Here is a 20,545-nt window from a genome sequence, read left to right as displayed (position 1 = left end):
CGTCAGCTCTGGTGGGAGGACCTTTCAATGAATAAAGCAATACTGCCATCTAGTGGTAATATGGAAAGACTTACATGAAGCAACAAAAACAAGAAAGCATTCATTTATTGAGATGATCCATCTTTTTTACAAATCAACAAAAATGAAGTAAATGTTTTAAAACTCTCAAATGTTTCAAACTGATGAAAACTACAAAAAAGATCCTCTGGAAATACTTAGTTCACACAACGATGAAGAAAGAAGAAGAAACTCAGTGAAGTAGAATTTGAAACGTTCACATAAATAAAACACACATTAGAATTATTATTGAATGCACTTACAATAAAACACCAGCATTATCAAATAGATGTAAACAAAGACGCCTTTTTCCCTCAGAAAAGATCGATTCCTGTTGAAGAGGTTTGGCCGTCTGCACAATGCTACAAAGTTCTGAAGGTTGAAGGAAGGAAGCTGTTCTCTTCTCAAGCATGGCGAGCGATCCATAGGCGGCAGGAAGTGAAGGCACTGTGTTTCCTGTCGCCATCCGTTCTGGAAACAATCGCTCGTTCATGTCTCCCTAAAACCCCCAAGAGTGCATACATCTGAACAGTGTCGTGGTTTTTTTAAGCTAATCAGTTTAACAGAGGTTGCTGCTTTTCAGGAAGAACAAGATCCAACGTTTGTAACGGGGTTGGCTTTGAGTTGGAACGTTCTACACGTTCCACTTGGCCTGGTTTTGCACTACACTGTTAGAAGACCTTGGCTAAAAGAGTGTTCATGAAAGGGTTGCCTCTTTAGTGATTAGTCAAGCAGAGTCTGCACAACTTTAGGGGTAACATCATCAACCAACGGCTGGAAAGATGTTGCTGTGTGCAGATTTTTCCCTCTTTCCACATCAGGAAGATCAAACACCTTTCAGGCATCGTCTTTCAGCCGATTACTGCAGTGATCTTCTCAACAGGACCACAGACCCGCAGAATGCAGCTTCTACAGATGATCCAAACACACTGCTGCAGGCTTTCAAGTAGACGAAGAGTCACATGACACCGGGAGGCCCCAAGTCCTCAAGCTCCTGGTTAAGATGAGTGTGTCATTGTAACAAACAATCATAAAAATGCTTCAAAATAACCAGTGGAAACACAGTTACGCACTTCTGCCAGGTACACAACAGAAAGAAAATCTGATCCACAACTCCCTCCTCCAGCTTTTCAGCCCATCCTTTCAAATGACTGGTGGACCAGGCAGCAAAAGAAAAGAAAATGACGCTTCTAAAATATTCTAAAGGACTTGAACTCCATGGCTCCTATGAAACGAAACACCCGTTAATTTCACGGCTGCTAACTTGGATCTGTTTTCAAAACCTTCCCAGTGCTTTTCTCAAGATGATGATGCCGTTTTTATCCAAACCCCTGGTGGTTTTCTAGGAGTAAAAATTCACCTCTGAGTTGTGGGAGGGGCTATCCCATCATCCCTTTCTTTACACTCTCTCCCACTGGCTTACAGCCCTCACACCCTCAGCCTAACATTGGCAGTACCACAAAAATGGCAGCAACCTCAGATCTATCCATCCGTCCAGTTCTGATCCAGATTCCAGCTCAGACCAGGAAAACAAAGACGTTCATGGATCTATTGGTCTGCAGGTGGAGGATCAGAAAGGGGCGGAGCATGGAGACTTTAGCCCCACCCAGCGCAGTATCTGTGTCACAACTGAGAGAAATGTTTAATCTTCTCCTAATCCATCGTGATTTGAATCAAAAATACTCCAAAATCATGAGACAGAAGCTACAAGAACATGCTAAAAACACCAAGAAGATTCTTTTCATTAGAGTGGGCCTGTAAGGAATGCATCCCATCCACCACAGCAAGCAGATGGAAAGCCCAACCGAGTGTGGCAGATGGTTGCTAAGCAGCCAAACCACCTGGTTTTGGGTCAAGTCTGGTTCTCGTCACACATCATCCTGATCTTCCTAACGGTGTGGTGTGTCTCTAAGTAAAGCCACACTACAAAGCAACCGCAGCATCTCATATGGATCCGACTGACCACCACACTGATGCTCTGAAGAGCCCAGTCCCCTCGTCTAGCAGTACTCCTCACCCTGAGCATCAGGAAGGTCGTTGAGGTCCAGGAAAACGGAGGTGTTGGAGTGTTTGCGCCCGTTGGATGACAGGTCCAGCAGCTCCTCCGCGGTGCTTGGCACAGAGCTGATGTACATGTCCCACACCTGCTCAGGAGAGTCCAGCTCCAGCAGCTTCTGCTTGATCTTCAGGTTCTTCTCGATGTTTCTGCGCTTGTGCTTGAACTCTAGGATGGTTTTGGTGTAGCGGTTAATGGTTGTAACTGAAGACGCCATGCAGGCCGTGAAGGAGCTCCACGCCAAGCTAAGAAACAGTCAAAATGTAGTCTCAGTTAAAAGGAATTTCAACTGAAGTTATTGGTGTTAACTCTGAAATGAGGAAGGCATCGCCACGGAATCCCGAACCAGTTTACTTTCCATTAGGATTCCACAGGATTCAATTCTGAGGCATTTGTTGGATTTCCATCCAAAACCTAACTTGTTTGGGAAAAAAGACCCTTTTTTGTGTAAGTGATGATTTCAACTACAGCGGTGGAACTTGCAGTTATACATCTATCCATTTTCTGAAACAGCTGAACCCTTTTCAGGGTCACAGGGATGCTGGAGCCTATCCAGGTGCTGTTGGGTAAAGGTGGGGTACACTCTGGAGAGGTTACCAGTCTGTCGCACGTTCAAATGATAAAAACAGGAATTGTTTCATAGCAAAAATAAAAAAATCTTCTTTCTGCTTTAAAAGAGAATAGTTTAAAAGAAATCCATTTAAGGATTTGATGTTCTGATTGAACATTGATTCTATAATTGTCGATAAATTAAAAAGAAACTCTGGCCCTAGGGTGACTTAGCTCCTCCCCCTACCTCTAAGGTACCACCCAGCCCCCCTACGGAGGAAGCTCGTTTCAGCCGCTTGTATCCAGGACCTCCCTCTTTGGGTCATGACCTCTGGGTCATGACCATAGGTGAAGATTGGAACGAAGATCGATCGGTAAATTCAGAGCTTTGTTTTCTGGCTCAGCTCTTTCTTCACCACAATAGCGAAGTGTAAAAAAAGCATTTTTGTTTGATTTCTAACTGTTTTTACTTTTCAACTTACAATAACACTTTTTTTAAAAATACAAATGGGAACTTTGCCTTTTGAGTACATTCTGTACTAAAAAATCCTTTTTTCGGTCAAAAGTGTGAAAAAAGCATTTTTCCTGAAGTTATGTTTTGACTTTTGAACTTAAAATATGACAAAAATAAAATTTTTAACTACAAATGAAAACATTTGCTTTTTCCGATTAACGGAGCGGTACAGCGACCACATAACAGTGGATGCTGCTCCAATCCGCCTGTCAATCTCACGCTCCGGTCTTCCCTCACTCCTCCGTCTGGGGCAGGAGCAGAGCAGAGGTTGTGGTTTGAGTTGGAGATGTGCTGGTTTGTTTCTCTTTTGATCCCGTCTTGGTCCTCAGCAGTCTTATCCTGCTGGGTTTTGTTATCTTAGTTTGGGGTTGGACCGTGGTAGTCTTTATTTGCAGGCTTTGTTTGTTTCTTTTCATTAGTTAGATTCTGTTAGGCAGAACCAGCACAATCATTTTTTTTTTTTGCTTTACAGGACACAGGTTCTTTCTCCCAATAAACTGGGCTCCTCAACTTCTTGGTGTCCAATTTTCAAATGTTATGGCCCCTTTGTGATTTCCCCTGGACTGTGAGAGGTTTGCCTGTTGGGGCCGTAACACCAAGGCAGAGATTTTCCTTTGTTAGGACACTAACAAAGACTAACAAAGGCCAGACTCACTAAATTAGCTCTGCACTCATTTTGGTTAGTGAACGTAGACATTTTTGGCTGAGATGCCCCACAAACAGTATTTTTTTTTTTTTTAAATCACTGTTGATTCTGTGTAACCACATCTGCTGCATTGAGATGATCCTGTGGGACGCAGTGTCTTTTATTTTGATAGGAATGTGAACCACTGTTTTATATTTTGAAATATGACATTTTTCTCATGTTTATGTTTTATTTATGCCAAAAAAACAGTAGTTCATTTTATATTGATCACAATAGTAACAATAGCATGAATACAAATGAGTGTTTTCTTTTTCTAAAGGGTGAAAAACGCTTGAATGGCTCTCTAAGCGCTGCAGATAAAATGAGGGCGGCCAAAGTGGGCGCATTTAATATTTTAGTGCATTCTCCAAAATACACTTTAGTCTTTTTCCTTTAATACTATTGTTTTTCATAGGTTCATTTACTTTACATTGTCCATAAGTGTGCATGTGAGTGTGCATGGGTGTGTGATTGTGGCCTTGTGACAGACTGGCGACCTGTCTAGGATGTCCCCGCCCACGAGTGGTCGGGATAGGCTCCAGCAGCCCTGTGACCCTGAAAGAGACAAAAACGGGTTTGGAATATCAAAACAAAACCAAAACAATTGTTTAGGAGTATTTTGTATATTTGAACCTATTCAAGTGCTAAAATCATTACCCAAAAAGTTTGAATGTGGAAAAAATGTGTTTGTTTTTAAACTAAAAGGCAGTATCTAGAAGTCTGGAGAACACCGTTTGACCTCCAGTGACGTTCTGTGAAAACTAAGCATAAGCTGTTAGCAAGACTTTGAAATGCAGCTAAAGAACAAAAATCTGAGAGGAAAAACAGAAGAAGCTCCACTCACATGTATGACCAGCTGTAGTCCCATGTTTGGGGTTTCCAGTCCTCCGGGCCCAGACTGACGGTCAGCTGGAAGGCTGTGGTGAACATCATGTGGGCCACCATGCCCAGCAAACCTGCGCCACACAATCACACCAGATCTCACCACATGGTGGCAGTCTCCCACAAAAAGACGGTCAAGCTGCTGATCAGCGGAATGAACCCAAATGCAACATTCTGGTTGTCTGAAAGCAGCCGAGGACATTCATCTGGGAATAACTGATCACTGATTTGGCATTTCTTTTTAGTGCACTGTTTAGTGGGTCTAGATGACCCAACTCCCAACGTTAAAGTACCTAGGATAGCGCAAGGGTTAATTCTATGGAATTGAGTTAGCAGTGTTTGTTTTTTTTTATTTATACTGGAGGGAAAAAATAATTGTTGAGATTTACATTAAAGACAAGAAAACATGCTAGAGATAAATGAGAAAGGGGCGGAGCATGCAGACTACCATTATCAGACACACTGATCCATGAACGTCTTTGTTTTCCTGGTCTGAGCTGGAATCTGGACTAAAACTGGACGGATGGACAGATCTGCCACTGCTGCCACTATTGTTGCACCACCAATGTTAGGTTGGGGTTGTGAGGGGCTGTAAGCCGGCAGGAGAAAACAAGAAAAACAGATAGCTCAGTTATGGGTGATGGGAATGGGAGCGGGGTTGCTCCGCGCCAACATTCTTACCCACAATTCAGAGGCAAATTTCTAACGGACTCCTGACGCTCAGCAGAAACTATCAGGGGTGTAAAAAATCCATTAAGTGAAATACTGCAATATTTTATTTGACGATATTTGTATGGATTTAAAATGCTGCCAAGATGATACGGAACTAGTTGTTCATGAGCAAACATGTAGTTCAGCTTCTTACTTTTGTTTTCCACTTAAACCCCGACCACTAGGCGGCAGCACCGAGCCTCTTTAGCTGCTCTGCACCAAAACAATAATCAGATCCAGCTTGTGTTCACTCATTATTAGCCTCGCGCTTTTTAACTGCTTTCATTGACTGTAGATGAGGACTGGACTGACCCCTCCCCCCCAGTGTTCTAAACAGGAAGTGTCACAACATCCCATAGACATCTATGGTGAAATAAACCGCTGTTCCTCAGTCGTTCTATTGGTCAGAAGAACCGTTCTGGATCTGATTTTTAACATTTTCTTGATAATCCTCTTTTTTATTCTAGTTACAAACTAACCAATCAGATGCCTCAGTGAAAGCAGGTCAAATGTTCAAAGCGTTTGATTGACAGATTTTCCCGAGCCGGCTTTCAGGGAAGAAAAAACAATGGAGGCTGAATTGACTTCATTTGGTTGGAACTATGGATGACATCAGACGCGATCAGTCCAGCTGTATTAGACAGTCAATGGTTGCTGCAGAGCTCAATGAGACACGTACAACTTAGTTTTAACTGGGGTTGCTGCCGGTAGCCTGTATTTGGTGCTTCGTGGGGAATGATGCTGTCGATGCGCACGTTAGGCCTGAACAGAGCTTCAGTCAAGATGCTGAAGGCGATGCGGGCCAAAGTTCTGCGGACCTTCACAGCAAACGATTCTAATTCAGAGAAATGATTTCGTCAGAGTTTCATGTTTAACGCGCTGAAAAAAAGACAATCGTCGTGGTGATGAGATGAAATCCATGTTTTTACTTCCACGTGTGTGAAAATGGAGATGCAGCGCTGCACTCAATCAAATACCTGCTTTCGCTGCTTCATCACACTTCAATGTTTCTGGAAAGAATCGGCGAGGTTTCCTTTTTCTTTTTCTTTCTTTATTAGAAGTACCAGTTTGGCTACATTTAGCAGTATTTGAAACAAACAACACTTTATTTCTCATCCATACCTATAACACCTTATTGTTTATGGCAGTTTTATTCTTTGTTATTTTTTTTTATACCGTCAAATATTTTCTTGTGAAATCAGACAAAGTTGAAGGTTGACGTTTTTCGCCCCATGAATTAGCTTTGGTAAAAGATACTATATTGAGATACAGTTGCAGTGCTTCATGTTCTGAACTAAAGGAAAATGAATGTTATCATTTATTAACATGAAAGGTGTATGAACATTCAAAGTTTTTTCCAGATCACACTTTAGTAAAATAGGGACATTTTGTCTATGGTACTGTCTAGAGATAAATTGTGATATGTATCGTATCATCAGACTCCTGGAAACAATGTCGTAGAAAACAACACAGTTTTTTGATTTCTAAAAACAGAATAATCATCACAAAAATGGTGATTACACCTGAAGCATAAATAACAATAGGAACAAAAAAGTTACTGAGTGAGAAATGGAAGAGTGGAATTCTGGATCAGAACCGATCTAGGCTCCAACCTTTTTTTGATCTGATGAGTGGGTTTAAACTTCCCGGCCTCGCCTCACTTGAGGATTCTGCTCCGGCAAAGTGACGGTACTTCAGCTGCGACCCAAAGTTAGTTGGGCGTGGCTCACGGCAGAACTCAGAACTCCCAACTTCTGGCATAAACCTCCATTGAAGTTTTGGTGAGCTGGCCGTGAGTTGTGACCCCACAACCCACAAGACCTAAGTCAGGTAAGCCACCAGAAGTAGGTTGGAGTTGTTTGCAGTCTTTCCTTCTTCCACATCTGTCTCAATATTTGCTCTGATTTCCTCTTGTCTTGTGCTTAAGATTCTGTCACCAGAAAAGCAGGATTCGTCTTTTCCCACACCTCAGACGGCCACAAGATAGACCAAGAATGAAGAACAGCAATCAGAGCCTTTCAATCGGATTAGCACCTAAAGCGCCGCTGCAAATCCCTGCACCAGATTCGGCGACGAAAGCCGACATTTCCTCTCGTACCTGTCAGGGTTTTTATGAGGTTATCCCTCAGAATTACCATAATGCCATGCAAATCACAAGCAGCTTTGTGTCAGGGCCAATGGAAGCTGCAGAGAAAATGCCTGTTCTGGATGAATTCTTTCATTTGAAGTTGATGAACGCCAAATTGAGTGATTTATTTTTGCCTCCCCGGCAGCTCACTTGTTAAATTCTCAAATGCAATGCCTCCCAATTCACTTTTTCTGATCCTGTTTTATGAAAAAAAACAGTAATAATCTGAAACAGCAGATTTCGGACTAAAAAAAAAGTTCAAGTAGTGTACTTTGGTTTATTCTGTTCACTTAAGATTCATCTGCAACAATCACATACTGTATTGTGGGTCCTTAATAATAAAAACTCATTTATGTCCCAATCACAAAACGTATTTGGGGGGGGTTGCTCACAGATGAGGTGGAGCAGTTGCCCTGGAGACAGTAATCTTCCTCTTCACACTAAGATGAAGGTGTTGTTTGTGGATTTAAGGAGGAAACCCTCAATGACAGTCCATGGAAGGCGGATTATGTGAAGAGGCTTAAGCAGAGAGGTAAGCAGACGTCCAGGATTTCAGATCAGAAAGACCGCTGACATACGTATAAATGAGCATCAGGACAGCTCGCAGTTTACCAGCTGAAACATCTGTCTGATGATGATGAGATGGAGTATTCCACCTTCACTGGGGAGCCATTCTCTCCACTTTTCCATCTACTCCTGCTTCCCAGTTTATTGCAGAGTTTCTTAATTCTAATGAAATCACACAATGAAAGAAAACGAATCAAACATGACAGCAATAAGCCGGTGAATGCAGCTTATTGGTTTTTGTTTGTATTTAAACAAGAGATTTACTTATTGTTTTTTGATTTGTCTAAAATCTACCAATAAAAAAATAAATAAAGACATTTGACCTAAAAGATGTGAACAGAAGGTTCATTTACGGTTTATGTTTCACCTTTTTAGTAATGTTTGACACAGAGAAGAGGATTGCTCAGTCAGGTGTGCAGCAGGCCGCTAGACATGTGCCTCTTTATCATAGTGGATCTGAATGTTACTTTTATATATTTCATGTGGGAGAAAATAGATCCACTAAGGTGCATTAAATCAAACAAAAAGGTGCATCCCCTCTCGTTTTTTAGGGGCCAGAACTGAACATCTGCAGATGCTCTGGACTTGATCTGAAAAGCATTCCTAAGAATCTGAATTTCCTTCTCCACTGCAGTTTCCTCTCTTCTCTTTGCAGATGATGTTGTCCTGTTGGCTTTATCGAGCCAGGACCTCTAACATGCATTGGGGCGGTTTGTGGCAGAGTGTGAACCGGCTGGGTTGAGGGACATCACCCGTAAATTTGAGGCCATGGGAGTTGGGTCATCTAGACCCACTAGACAGTGCTCTGACAATGTAAGGATGGGGTCATCTGGACGCCATAGGATAGCACAAGGGGTAGACATTTAATACGTCTTTACTTGTCATATATGATCTATTCTACATTTATCTGTGGTTTCTTTGGTGTTTGTACCTGACATAAAGCTGCAGACGGTGATGCAGGCAGTAAACCAGCGGCGCTTTTCATTCAGAAAGAAACAATAGATCATTTCAGTCAGAGAACTCATGCAGTAAAGATTTATTCCATATTTCTTTTAGTTTGGCATCAGGCTCTGTTCAGATACATAAAACAAAGATCTCCATAGAAAACTTTGGGTAATAAACTACCCCTAACGGAGCTCACAGGTGGAAGCCGGGGAGGAGGGTGGGGTGACGAACGCAGAGCTCGCGGAAATGAAAGAAGAGGATTGGACCGCACACCTGGACTTAAGTAGGACACTGAACAGGTGAGTTGATTAGACTGAAACGCCCGCAGGGAGGAGTAACCAGGTAAACGCACTGCTACAGTTGTCTGCCTGAAATACTCCCAGGTCGTTCACTTGTTGATGAACGTATAGAAGTTTTTGGGAGGATTTTTACTGTTGGTGCTGCACAAAATGAGGAAAACACCAAATATTTTTGGAGTATTTTCATGTGATGAAGTTATTTGGTTTAGTTTGTTGTGTTTTATTAAAGATAATATTCACACTAACAGGTTTTTATCAATGAAAAGAGTCTGATGGGTTTCATACAGACAGGACCACACACACCAAACAGAAATGAACTGGAGGCTAAAAAATGAAGCCAGGAGTCCAGATCTGATAAAACCACAGAAGAGCAAATAAAACCCTTCTGATGTGTTTTTGCTGAAAAGCACAAACGTTAGTTTTATTTCCAAGATTTATTTTTATGCAGAACAAAATCTTTTGGGATATTTATAAGTTTATTTTCTTACATTTAAAATGACAGAAAAGTAAAGGAATTTGAGTATTTTTTCTTTTAACGTTTACTTTATTTCTAACTTGTATAATTTAAAAGAATTATTGCATCTCCACAGAAATATGTATATTTTTGTGGAGAGCAAAATATTGAAAGTTTTTTAAGGTTCAAGTTTATTTATTCTGGAATAATATTTATGTCTTTTTTATATGCATGTAAAAAAAGTTACATAATTAAAAGTTTAAAAATGTTGTTTTAGTGTGTTCAATACATGTTCATCCTTCATGGAAAGATGCAGGAACAGTCTCCTTCCTGAATGTGACCTGTGTGGCCGAGAGACTGCCGGAGCCAAGTCTCTCTCGCTGCTGATTCACCGCTGAGAGTTTGGTGGACGGCGTCATTGTCACTGAGTGGATTAGAAAGAAGGTCACTGCTAATTCCTCTGCAAACAGCTGGAAATCTTCTCTGGGCTGTGAGGTGGAACCTGAATGTGTGACGGGACAAATTTCGGCTCCGGAAGGGAAGTCAAAGTCTTGTTTATTCTGAGAAACATCTGAACCAGGCAGACGCGCCGTCAGCTTTGTGTCTTTAAGTATACATAACAAAATTCAATAGAATGAATGGAGACCTCAGTGTCTCTTTTCATCATTTCTTGAGCTCAGAAAAGATGGATCAACACAAAAACAACCTTCCTGTGCAAACTCAGTGACGTGGGAGTGGATATGAAAAACCACAGGCAGAAAAGCTGCTAACCGCCGTCTCTGGGTGCACCGGCTTTTCACTTACCTTCAACAAAAATAGTGCATCCATCTGGACACGTCTTACCTGACAGCACAGTGAAAATGGCGGCGAAGGCGTTGAGCTTGAGGCCGTCGATGACATTGCCAAAGTGACAGACTTCCAAAGACATGAGGAGGCCTCCTGTGGCCAGCAGGAGGATGTACAGACATTCAGCCACGATGCACAGCCAGAGCACGCCTGTGGAGAGAGGAGCGCTTTAGCGACCACACGTCCGGAGGAACATAAGGGTGACGAAGAAGAGGAAGATTCACCGACCTTCAGCTCTTACCGTTTGCAATTAACCTTCAGTGCCAAATAAAGAAACAGGGGACATTCTGAGTTTAAGCCAGCGTGATAGAAAAAGCTCTTGACCCCTTCTGATGTGAAAAAAACAATCTTTCAAACTGTCATTTATCCTCCCAGTACGTTGTATAATAACAAGAACATTACTGTTGTATAATCAGCACATCCTTCAGCTCAACTGAATGTCAGACTTGGTGTTTAATACCTGAAAGCATTAAAGAAAGAAGTGATCGTCTGGTTAAGAACATTTAAGGCCTTTACTGCCTTTCAATCACGTCCGTCCATTAAGCGAGGGAGCAGCAGAAGAGACGCTCCTCGCCAGAGTCACACTCATTAGGGTTGTAATAGAACTGAAAGGGCTGTTTCTGAGCCGCTGCTCCAGCTCTCTTCATTTCAGCCAGTCTCTGTTTTTTTCTATGAAGGGGGAAAAAAGACGCAGTTGCCTGGTTACAGATCTTCAAACTGCTGCTTGCACTTTGGAGTTTTTGCCTTAATTTACATGAGCGTACATTGACGACTGCTTACTAGATTACAAGGAGAATCGGGACAATCTGGGTCAGGAAAAAACTGGTAGGATTGACCCTTTTATGTGATTCCTTTTTTTAAAAACAAAACATGTTACGCTGCAAAGCAAGAAGGGAAAGATTTCTTTGAGAACCCCAGATAAACCAGTGCTGCAGCTCCAGGCAGAAAAGAACAAGAAGAGGAGGACTATCTATTGGGTGGAGCATAAATCAGCATCTCTGAATCCAACAGACTTCAGCAGAGACTTCAGAGACTGGGATGAAGAGCAGGGCAGCTGGAAAACCATGTTCACTTGAGAGTTCCTGTAAAACTGCTGGTCCTGATTAGGTTTAAAAAGGAAGTGAGATCAACCTCAGAGGGAAATATTCTCTGAAAGAAATGAAACCAAAATGTAAAACCTCTCAAACTAAATTTAGGTCCAACACAACTTTTTCGAATGAGGTTGAGGATTTCTAAGCCCCTAAAGCATCCTGGGCAGAGATGTGGTAGAGGTAGAGCAGTGCAAGTACCTGGGAGGAACCATCGACAACAGACTGAGCTGGAACAGAAGAAGAAGAAGGCCAGAAGCAGACTCTACTTCCTGAGGACACTAAGGTCCTTCAACGTGTGCAGCAGGATGCTCGGGATGTTCTACCAGTCTGTTGTGGCCATCACTCTGTTCTTCTCAGTGGTCTGCTGGGGGGGCAGCATAGCTGCCAGGGACACTGATAGACTGAACAAGCTGATCAGAAGAGCTGGCTCTGTAATCAGATGTAAAGTGGACCCGTTTGAAGCTGTGATGGAGAGGAGGACTTTGAACAAGCTCGTATCCATCATGGATAATCCAGAGTCTCCATCCTGTTGTTGACGGACAGCGGAGAACATTTTTCCAAGAGGCTAAGGCTGTCACACCAACCTACAGAAGGCCATTCCTACCTCACTCCATTGGACTCTATAACTCACCATCCATTTGCAACAGATATACTCATTTCATGTGTGGTGTCTGTTTTTCTAGAGCTGTTATGTGAACCGATTGTTTTTTCTGATTGTGTCCCCCATCGTTTGTGTGTTTGTATTGAGCCTGTATGTGGACGCTGCAACAACGCAATTTCCCAAGCTGGGATAATAAAGTATCGTCGTCTTATTTGATCTCATCCAGAGAGCTTCTCATAGTCTTTGAAATCCTGGACTGGGTCTGTGTAAAAATGCTTTCTCGCCTGGATCTTGACTATCCCGTCTCTCCTCTGATGATCTCATGCCTGCTATGGACTCCTGCCTGCCTGACTCAGATTTAGCTTTCCAGACTTTTAGCTGAGCTAATAAACCTGCTGCTTTTGGATCCAGACGTCTGCTGGGTTTTGGGACACCTTTAAAAAAGCCAAAAGCCTTCAGAGACACAATTTCAAAGAACAAATCAACTTTTAAAGGTTGTAGACAGAGGCAGAAACCAAATAATGCTGTCAAAAACACTTCTGAGGCCTGTAAACACCAAATAGAATAATAATGGATTAGATTTATCTGCTTTTCCAGACGCTCAAAGTTCTTCCAATGTGTCCATTATTCATTCATTCTTGGTGATGGTAGCTACTGATGTAGCCACAGCCCCTCTGACCATCACCGGGACATTCATACACCAGTGGAGCCACACCGGAGGCAGGGAGGGGGAAGTGTCTTGCCCAAGGACACAACGGCAGTTGACTGGGGATCAAACCGCACATTCTTCGATCATTGGCCGACCTGCCGCCCTAGAATCATGTTCTGTTATTCTTGAATTGACTGCTCCAATAGTTGTGCGCTAGCCGCCCTATGATTTGTTGATTTTTTGAGAGTTGACCAGCTGTGTCTTAAAAAGGCTTCTGATTCATTAAATGGAGTAAAAAGTCTTTGTCAGATGGTCAGTTTAGTTGTGTACCTTTTGTTATTTTCTTGTTGTTAATAATTTAGCCTGGGTTTAAATAAAATAATGAATCAACAACAAAACAATTCCTTATTTGGAAAGTACATTAGGATTCATAAGTATTAAATTTCCTTTAACCCTTTAGAAGCTCAGCAAAGAAAATGAATCAATAAAAAAACATTTTTTCTTTCAATTTTTGCATTTGGTGAATAATACACACAATTAATGTATTCATAACTGGTTCTATAAGCAGGCAGTAAAGATACTCAAATATGTGTATTTTTTCAGTCAAAAACTATATTTTAGTTAGTTTTATGGTAAGAATTCATTGCTGAATAAATTAAATATTTGTTTAGTACGGTGGCCCTGCAGTGCAAACCACATCAACAAATCAGTCAACGCAAAAACATTTTAAAAGTCACAACAATTAAAAAAACTAAACAAATATTAAAGAACAGCCTTACATTTAGGAAACAAGAACAAAACAAAATGTTAGAAAAGCGATCCACCATGAGGAACCGGATGCTAGGTACTATGGGACGTCTCTGATTGGACGATGACGTTTGTTTATCATTTCAGCTGACAGTTATTTGACATGAAGCGATCCTGGATAACATCATCCAGTCAGTGATGTCCCATAATACCTACCGGTACCTTTACCTTTTTGTTTTTCAAACATTTCATTTGTTTTCTGGAAAATACGTTTTGTTTTCAGACTCCGTTTTCTAAAATGTAATGCTGTTTTTTCCAATATCTGTTTTGCTTTTTAATTGTTGTTGTGATCTTTAAAAGGTTTTTTGTGATTTGTTGATGGGATTTCCCCTTCAGGGTCATCCGTAGTTTAGCCCTAAATAACTTGAAACAAATGTTTTTATAAGAACACATTTGGTTTTAAATAAAGAAATTAAATGTCTATTTAACAAATGAATGAAATCATAGATTCAATTCTACATCAAATTGGCACTCAGCCCTAGAGAGTGGAACATTCAACGTCTCTTTTTCTTTTTCAAAATAAATTCAGGATTGTTTTCTTTGTCTTCTTTTCAGGCCTTTTTTATGGAAAAATGACAGAAATATATTGAGACTCTTCACAATAACTTTTGGACTAAGCAGGCCGGTGGGTCCACCTCCGGATCCTTGCAGTGTTTGCATCGTCTTGCATCACTTTGACACTCAAACCAGCTGCTGTTGTGTCTGATGGCAAACATTAAGGAGAGCTTAAGTCTGGAGTCGTTCTGTGGAGAATGCCGTTAGTATGTTCCTCCTGCAATAAACAAGACATCCCTCAAGGTTCGCTGTTTCAGTGACAGCAGTTTTACTCATAAAATGTTCTGCTTTGCTTTATATTTTTTCCCTTTTTAAAACAAAGAAAAGTTTTTTTTATTATATATCATCTGACCATCAAAGTAGAAGTAAGACAAAGATTTCTGCAATTGGGAAGAAGCTGCATAAAAAAAACAATGCTGAGGTAAAAATGTGTCATTAATGTCCTAAACTTCAATCCTAATTCCGTAGAACAGTAAACACCTTTTAAGTAAGCCTCTAACTACAGTCGTGTTGAGAGACTCTAATATTTGGCTTCAGAAAAAACAGAGACAAAACCAGCAGGGAATCCTTAAAAGGATAAAAATACTCAAAGATTTAATCTGGACAGTGTCAAACGTTCATCTTTGGAACCATAAGGACTAATTTGGATGAGTTTATTCTCTCTCTTTTCCAGCAATGAGGCCAACAAAAGGAGTTAGAGCCCACTTTAAATCCTCTTTTCACCTTTACACCTCCCTCAAGATGAAAAAGACAGCAATTATTTTCTGTTCATTTTCTCATTTTTATTGATTTCCTTTTTTTTTTTTTTGCAAACTAACACTATTGATTTTTTTTCTCATGTTAAAAAATGTTATAAAAATGTTTTCTTACCTCTTTCATTTGAGGGAGCAACAGAAATGAAGCTTCTGCAGTTTTCCCCTGAAACAGAATGTAAATGAGACATTTAGTTGACATTGAATGACAGCAGTCGTGCGGCAACATGTTGATAAGTCAGCTTTCATTAGTATGCATTCATATCAGTGGATCGAGAACGACTGCAGGTGACACAACTGACATGTTTTCTTCAACTGAGTTCATGTGAATCAAGTCTTTGACTTTTATTCAAACCCACAGAGCTTTAAGGCTGATTCCGTGAAGCTTCTTCACGTTTGGGCTGACTTCCCACAGCAGAGTCTGTAGTTTAAAGCAGGACGAACTTGTGGCTTCAAACCCCCAGCAGAGTGACGCATCCCGATGCGCGCATTTTTGACTGTGCCGCGTCTCCAGACCACCAACTCACCGGTCATGTTGATGTTCTGCTCGCAGGAGAACCAGATTCCGGTGTGAAACTTCCTCATCACGTACTTGTCCTCGCCGGTCTCCCAGATGTACTGAACCAGGCGCGTGTCGTTGATGTTGGAGCTGTTGTACATGATGCAGAAGGACTGCTTTTTGAAGACCGGGCCCTGGCAGAACGGCTTCACCACCTTGCGCGTCCCCTCGCACCAGTAGCTGGTGGTGAGCGCCGACACGGCCAGGAGCAAGGCGAGGAAGTTCAAGGTGAGAGCCAGCGGGGCTCTCCGCCGCCGGTCCATCTCCATCACCGCGCCGGAACGGAGGACCGGGGGCGCCTGACTCAATCCCTGTAGGACACCGGATCCACGCGCCTGTCCCCGTCAAATCTTCATGATCTACGTGTTTGCATCCGCCGCTAATTACCGCGTGCGTCTGGATCCTGCAGCGCGCCTGGAGCATCTGCGGCTCCAGCCGCTGACTCTCTGTAGGCAGCCCCCACCCTCCACCCCCACCCCCCAACGCACGCAAATGCGCTCGGCCCACTGTGATTTACGCACAGACCTCTCTCTCAGCTTCACGGACTGAGAGGACGGAAAGTCCTTAGCAAACTCTCCCCAGAAACATCCACTCATTCCTCAGGAAGGTCAGAGTGGAGATGAAACTCCATTCAAAACGTTTGGATGTCTGAAACTGAGCTTGAATGGGCTAAAAAGGAGCGTGCGCACTGTGCCTGTCAGGGTCCGCTTTCTGTTTCTGGAAGTCAAAACACTCAGGAACCAAACATGACGTCAGCACATCTGCACCAAGTTACAACTTCAACCTAAATGCTCCACCTCAAATCATAATCAGAAGCTTTCTGTCAGATTGTCAAAAGTTAGACTGATTCATGTCATCATGTGACTGTAGTGAACTGAAGCACAAATTAGATGATCTTTATAGCAGATGCGAGGGTGCAGGCAAAAACTGTTTATTATGCTAATGTCAAAAGAAGCAGTTAGATCCACCCTTCCTCTGTGGTTCCTGCGTATTCTAGCGCTGTTCTACCTGGAAGGCCCAAAGCGTTTTCAGTCACACACTGACGGTGGCTCCACTGCCGAACGCTGGCGCCAACCTTCCACAGAGGCGGGGTTCAGTGTCTTGGTTAGCAAGGAGGGTCTCAGGGATGGGGCAGGACTTCAACCTGCAATCTGACAATCAGATGTCGACCGCCCCACCACTGCATCCCAGCCGTCCATGGATGGATCCATCCCCACTGAAGTCTATGTGTTTGTTTTGTCCTGCAGTCAAAATGTGCAACAAAATCTGGGGGATGTTTCTTTTGTTGTTGTTTTTTTACCACCATGTGCCAAAAAATGTCTCCCATTTTCTGAGTCATTGCTGATAATAGACTGTATCCCTTTGGGACATCTATTCTTTACCTTCTGGTAATGATAACAGTTCCGAGTACTGATCAGGTCCAGCAGGTGGGGATTATGGCACCTTCAACACTGGAGTTCATGCAGGTCATGGGAACAACTGTGAGTCCACAACTGCCCTGGCAAGGGTCTATGCTGCTCATCATCGGACAACCAGTCCACCTGGTCATGTGACGCTCTGTACCCAGGCTTCCAGGCAAGTGTCGAGTGTTGGGGGAGGAGTTTTTGTGAAGCTGGCTTCATTTAGAGGAGGCGCCAGAAATGATGAAGTCCGAAGCTTCACTGTGGCTGTACCGTCTGACTGACTCATGAAGTGGTTCACACTGTGCCGCCGGTTTAGACAGCGGCATGAATCCCTCAGGCTCCAGTCATAATGTGGATGCAGGTAGTGAGAGAGAGTTTGGAAATTTAGGAGAAAGTCTTGTTTTTAAACAAGCAATGATCACTGGCCACATATCAATATTACAAAAGTACAATAACTATCCACTATCAACAGAGGTTCTTCATTTATCACCGCAAGTTGTGTTCTGAAAAAAAAAATATTCAAAAATGTATTGATCTTTTTCTTTTCTTTTTCCAAAATAAACAGATGTTTACAGCTGTTTAGCGATCAGATACTTATGTAAGTCTGACAAACTGAATACATTCTGTACAGGAGACCTGCCACGGAGGAGATTGATTGACTATATTTACAGACAATCAGGATGCAGAACACACTGTGCTGTAAGAAAAAGAAAAAAAATCAGCAAAACAGCATTTTAGCCGGGAGTTCATTTCAATGCAATTCTATTTCATTTATGTAGCCAAAAATCACAACAGTCGTCTCAATGAACTTCGTTCCGGTAATTATAAAGTAAACACACAATCATAAGGATCATGATTACTTAGAATTCAGTAGGAGAAGACTAAACTTAACAGACTAAAATAAACTGGCATCGGTGCCTTTAGATCCTCCTTCGCACAGTAAGGAAAAACTGCAAAAAAAAAAGATTTTGGAAAAATAGAAGAAACCTCAGGGGTGTCCACATGAAAGAGGGATCCTCCCCAGGACGGACAGGCGTTTTACCAGAACTCTTATAGAGAAATATCTTATCTTCTATGCAGATGACATTTTACTGTTTTTAAGTAATTTACATTCTGTAAATGAAACAGCAACAATCATTAATGAATTGTCCTCCATATCAGACTACTCCATTAATTGGAATAAGTCTGTTTTATTACCACTGAACAGTAATGCGGAGAAAAGTGTCATGGTGCCTCTGGCAGACTCCTCCCCCTCCAGCACTGTTTCACTCTTCTCCTGATTGCCACCAGCTGCTGTCACTCTCCTCATCATCACTTCTGCTCTTAAGGAGCTCCAACGCCTCAAGCCGACGCCAGATCGTTAACCCTTACGGTGACTCGCCTGGTCTTGCTATGCTCTATCTTGTTTTGTTTTGCTCACGTACCCAACCTAATTCCTATTCTCCTGCCTCAGGAAACCACGTTACGAGTGACACCAGTGTGGGTCATCAGTTAAGCCGTTCCAGTGAACCGGAAGACTCCTCGCCGTACGCTGACCGCGTTATCACCTCCAGCCACGCCACAAGCCATCTTCACATTGGGACCTCGCCGGGACTAAATCTCAGCCTCACACGGAGAATCAATAAACGATTACTCATCTGCCACTTACCTGTCTTACTCTGGGTTTCAGCATCTGGGTTCGCTTAGCCTGAAGAATCATGACACAAAGACTCACAATACCAGTCAAATCAGGAAATATCAAATTTCTAGGTATCTATTTTTCCCCCAAACTATCAGAACTGGTGCAGCTAAACCACACCCCATTACTGAAAAGCATACAGGACGATCTAACCCGCTGGGGGGCGGTTGTTCTCTGCCTGCTGCCATGTGGCGTTGGGGGGTTCTGGCTGCTGCTGCTGCTGTGGCGGGGGTCTAGGGGTGGGGATGGGTGGGCGCTCTCCCTCCTTCTTTTCACATTCCACCATCCATTTTAGAAGAACATAAACACTCACCTGAGCACAGGTGTTAGCTCACCTTTGCACTAACAGTTTGCGTGATTGAATGAATGAAATATTTCACACTAGTTGGTTTAAAGGCATAAGTATGCGTGTGAACACTATCTGTATTGTGATGATACCGTAACGATAAACATCCAGTAAACTTGTTGCTTTATGCTGCTTCATGGTCTTATCCCCCTTCCCCTCCTATTATCACCCTCCTACCCCCCCCTCTCTCTAACATCCCTCTCTCTTCTTCCCTTCTTTCCTTTTCCGTCCGGTCCAACACCAAAGATTTTCAAACCTGATTGAAATTAATAAAGTTTGGCCTCAATTACAAAAGGGGTTTATTCAGTCATGCCTTTGGTTTGTCTGAAGATTAATAACCCCTGTTGTTAAAGTAAAATATGTCCAACACAAGAGGCCCTCAGCTTCATTCAGTTAGAGTTGGAAGATGGCTGGGGGCGCGAGATGAGCAAGGGGCAGGGTCCACAGCCAAGAGCAGGAGCAGAGACGAGGTACATGGTAAGGTACAGGAGCACGGAATATGGAATAATTCCAACTCCCCAGGATGGGAGTGGAAAAGAGGGGCAATGCATGAATTGCGCTGCACCAACCAGAGGCATGGAGAAGTAAATGATAAATAAATAGAGGAGAGGATGAGAGAAGTAGATGAGAATAGAGGACGGAACCCCAGTGCACCATACTTTCTCCAGCTTCTAACTTCTAGCAGCCTACTAACAACTAATTGCTTTTGTCAAATTTAATTTAAACAGATTAACATTAAGTTAAATAATATAATAATACTAGCTAGTCTGACAATAAGCCTGTCCAAAGAGGAATGTTTTCAGTCTAACTTTGAATGTAGAAACTGTGTCGGCCTCTCTTCCATGAGCTGGGAGTTTATTCCATAAAACAGGGGCTTGGTGGCTAAACGCTCTACCTCCAACTGTACTTTAAATAATTCTAGGAACCACAAGCAGTCCTGCATTTTGCGAGCGAAGTGTTCTGATTGGATGGTAAGGCACTATGAGGTCCTTAATATAGGAGGGGCCATTCCATGTAAGGCCTTATAGGTTAACAGGAGGAATTTGAACAGTTGTGGAAGCTTTAGTGAGTGCCGGTCATTAGTTTAAGTAAATAATTTGGGTTTATCTCTGTTGTTTTAGTTTTGAGGGGCAAAGACTGGTTTGCTTTAGTGGGTTAAAGGGTCTGTATCACGGAATATCAACTTTTTAAGCTCAGAAATATGGAGGTCTGTGAGCTATTTTCTTCAGCTAGCTTCAGCAACACTGTTGAGTCATGTAGGATGGAACTAACGAGAATATTCTCTTTAAGTTCCTTGTTGCAAATTACAATATTTAGCTCTCAGGCTTCTATTCACGTCACTCATTATATCTTGTTATCATCTTTTTGGCCAACATGCAACATGGGACGGTACCCCATTTAATAATTTTTC

General features: G+C 42.3%; 1 protein-coding gene and 1 long non-coding RNA gene across 2 annotated transcripts; one reads left to right on the top strand and one right to left on the bottom strand.

Moving 5' to 3' along the window:
* Nucleotides 1-87: 87 nt before the first annotated feature.
* LOC101161515 (germ cell-specific gene 1-like protein) lies at nucleotides 88-16,865 on the bottom strand. The gene is made up of 5 exons (XM_004080750.4): nucleotides 15,676-16,865; nucleotides 15,267-15,314; nucleotides 10,691-10,843; nucleotides 4,706-4,817; nucleotides 88-2,358 (listed from the first exon to the last, which is right to left on the bottom strand). Exons 1-5 carry the CDS (start codon nucleotides 15,974-15,976, stop codon nucleotides 2,058-2,060), a joined length of 915 nt encoding a protein of 304 aa, XP_004080798.1. The 5' UTR covers nucleotides 15,977-16,865; the 3' UTR covers nucleotides 88-2,057.
* Nucleotides 16,866-18,336: 1,471 nt separating this feature from the next.
* Nucleotides 18,337-18,753, top strand: LOC111946436. The gene is made up of 2 exons (XR_002872169.1): nucleotides 18,337-18,482; nucleotides 18,564-18,753. It is a non-coding gene; the product is annotated as an uncharacterized LOC111946436 (long non-coding RNA).
* The last annotated feature ends 1,792 nt before the right edge of the window (nucleotides 18,754-20,545 follow it).

The sequence above is a fragment of the Oryzias latipes genome, chromosome 19 (genome assembly GCF_002234675.1).
Source record: "Oryzias latipes chromosome 19, ASM223467v1".
Taxonomy (NCBI): Eukaryota; Metazoa; Chordata; class Actinopteri; order Beloniformes; family Adrianichthyidae; genus Oryzias; species Oryzias latipes.
The sequence above is the reverse complement of the archived record's forward strand: the minus strand, read 5'-3'. Positions and strand labels throughout refer to the sequence as shown.

Bases quoted from the DNA above. Each gene is read 5' to 3' on its own strand.
- LOC101161515 (XM_004080750.4), bottom strand. From the start codon at position 15,976: ATGGAGATGGACCGGCGGCGGAGAGCCCCGCTGGCTCTCACCTTGAAC. The intron at 15,315-15,675 runs GTGAGTTGGTGG...ATTCTGTTTCAG, and splicing joins GCAGAACATCAACATGACCG to GGGAAAACTGCAGAAGCTTC. The intron at 10,844-15,266 runs GTAAGAAAACAT...CTCTCTCCACAG, and splicing joins TGCTCCCTCAAATGAAAGAG to GCGTGCTCTGGCTGTGCATC.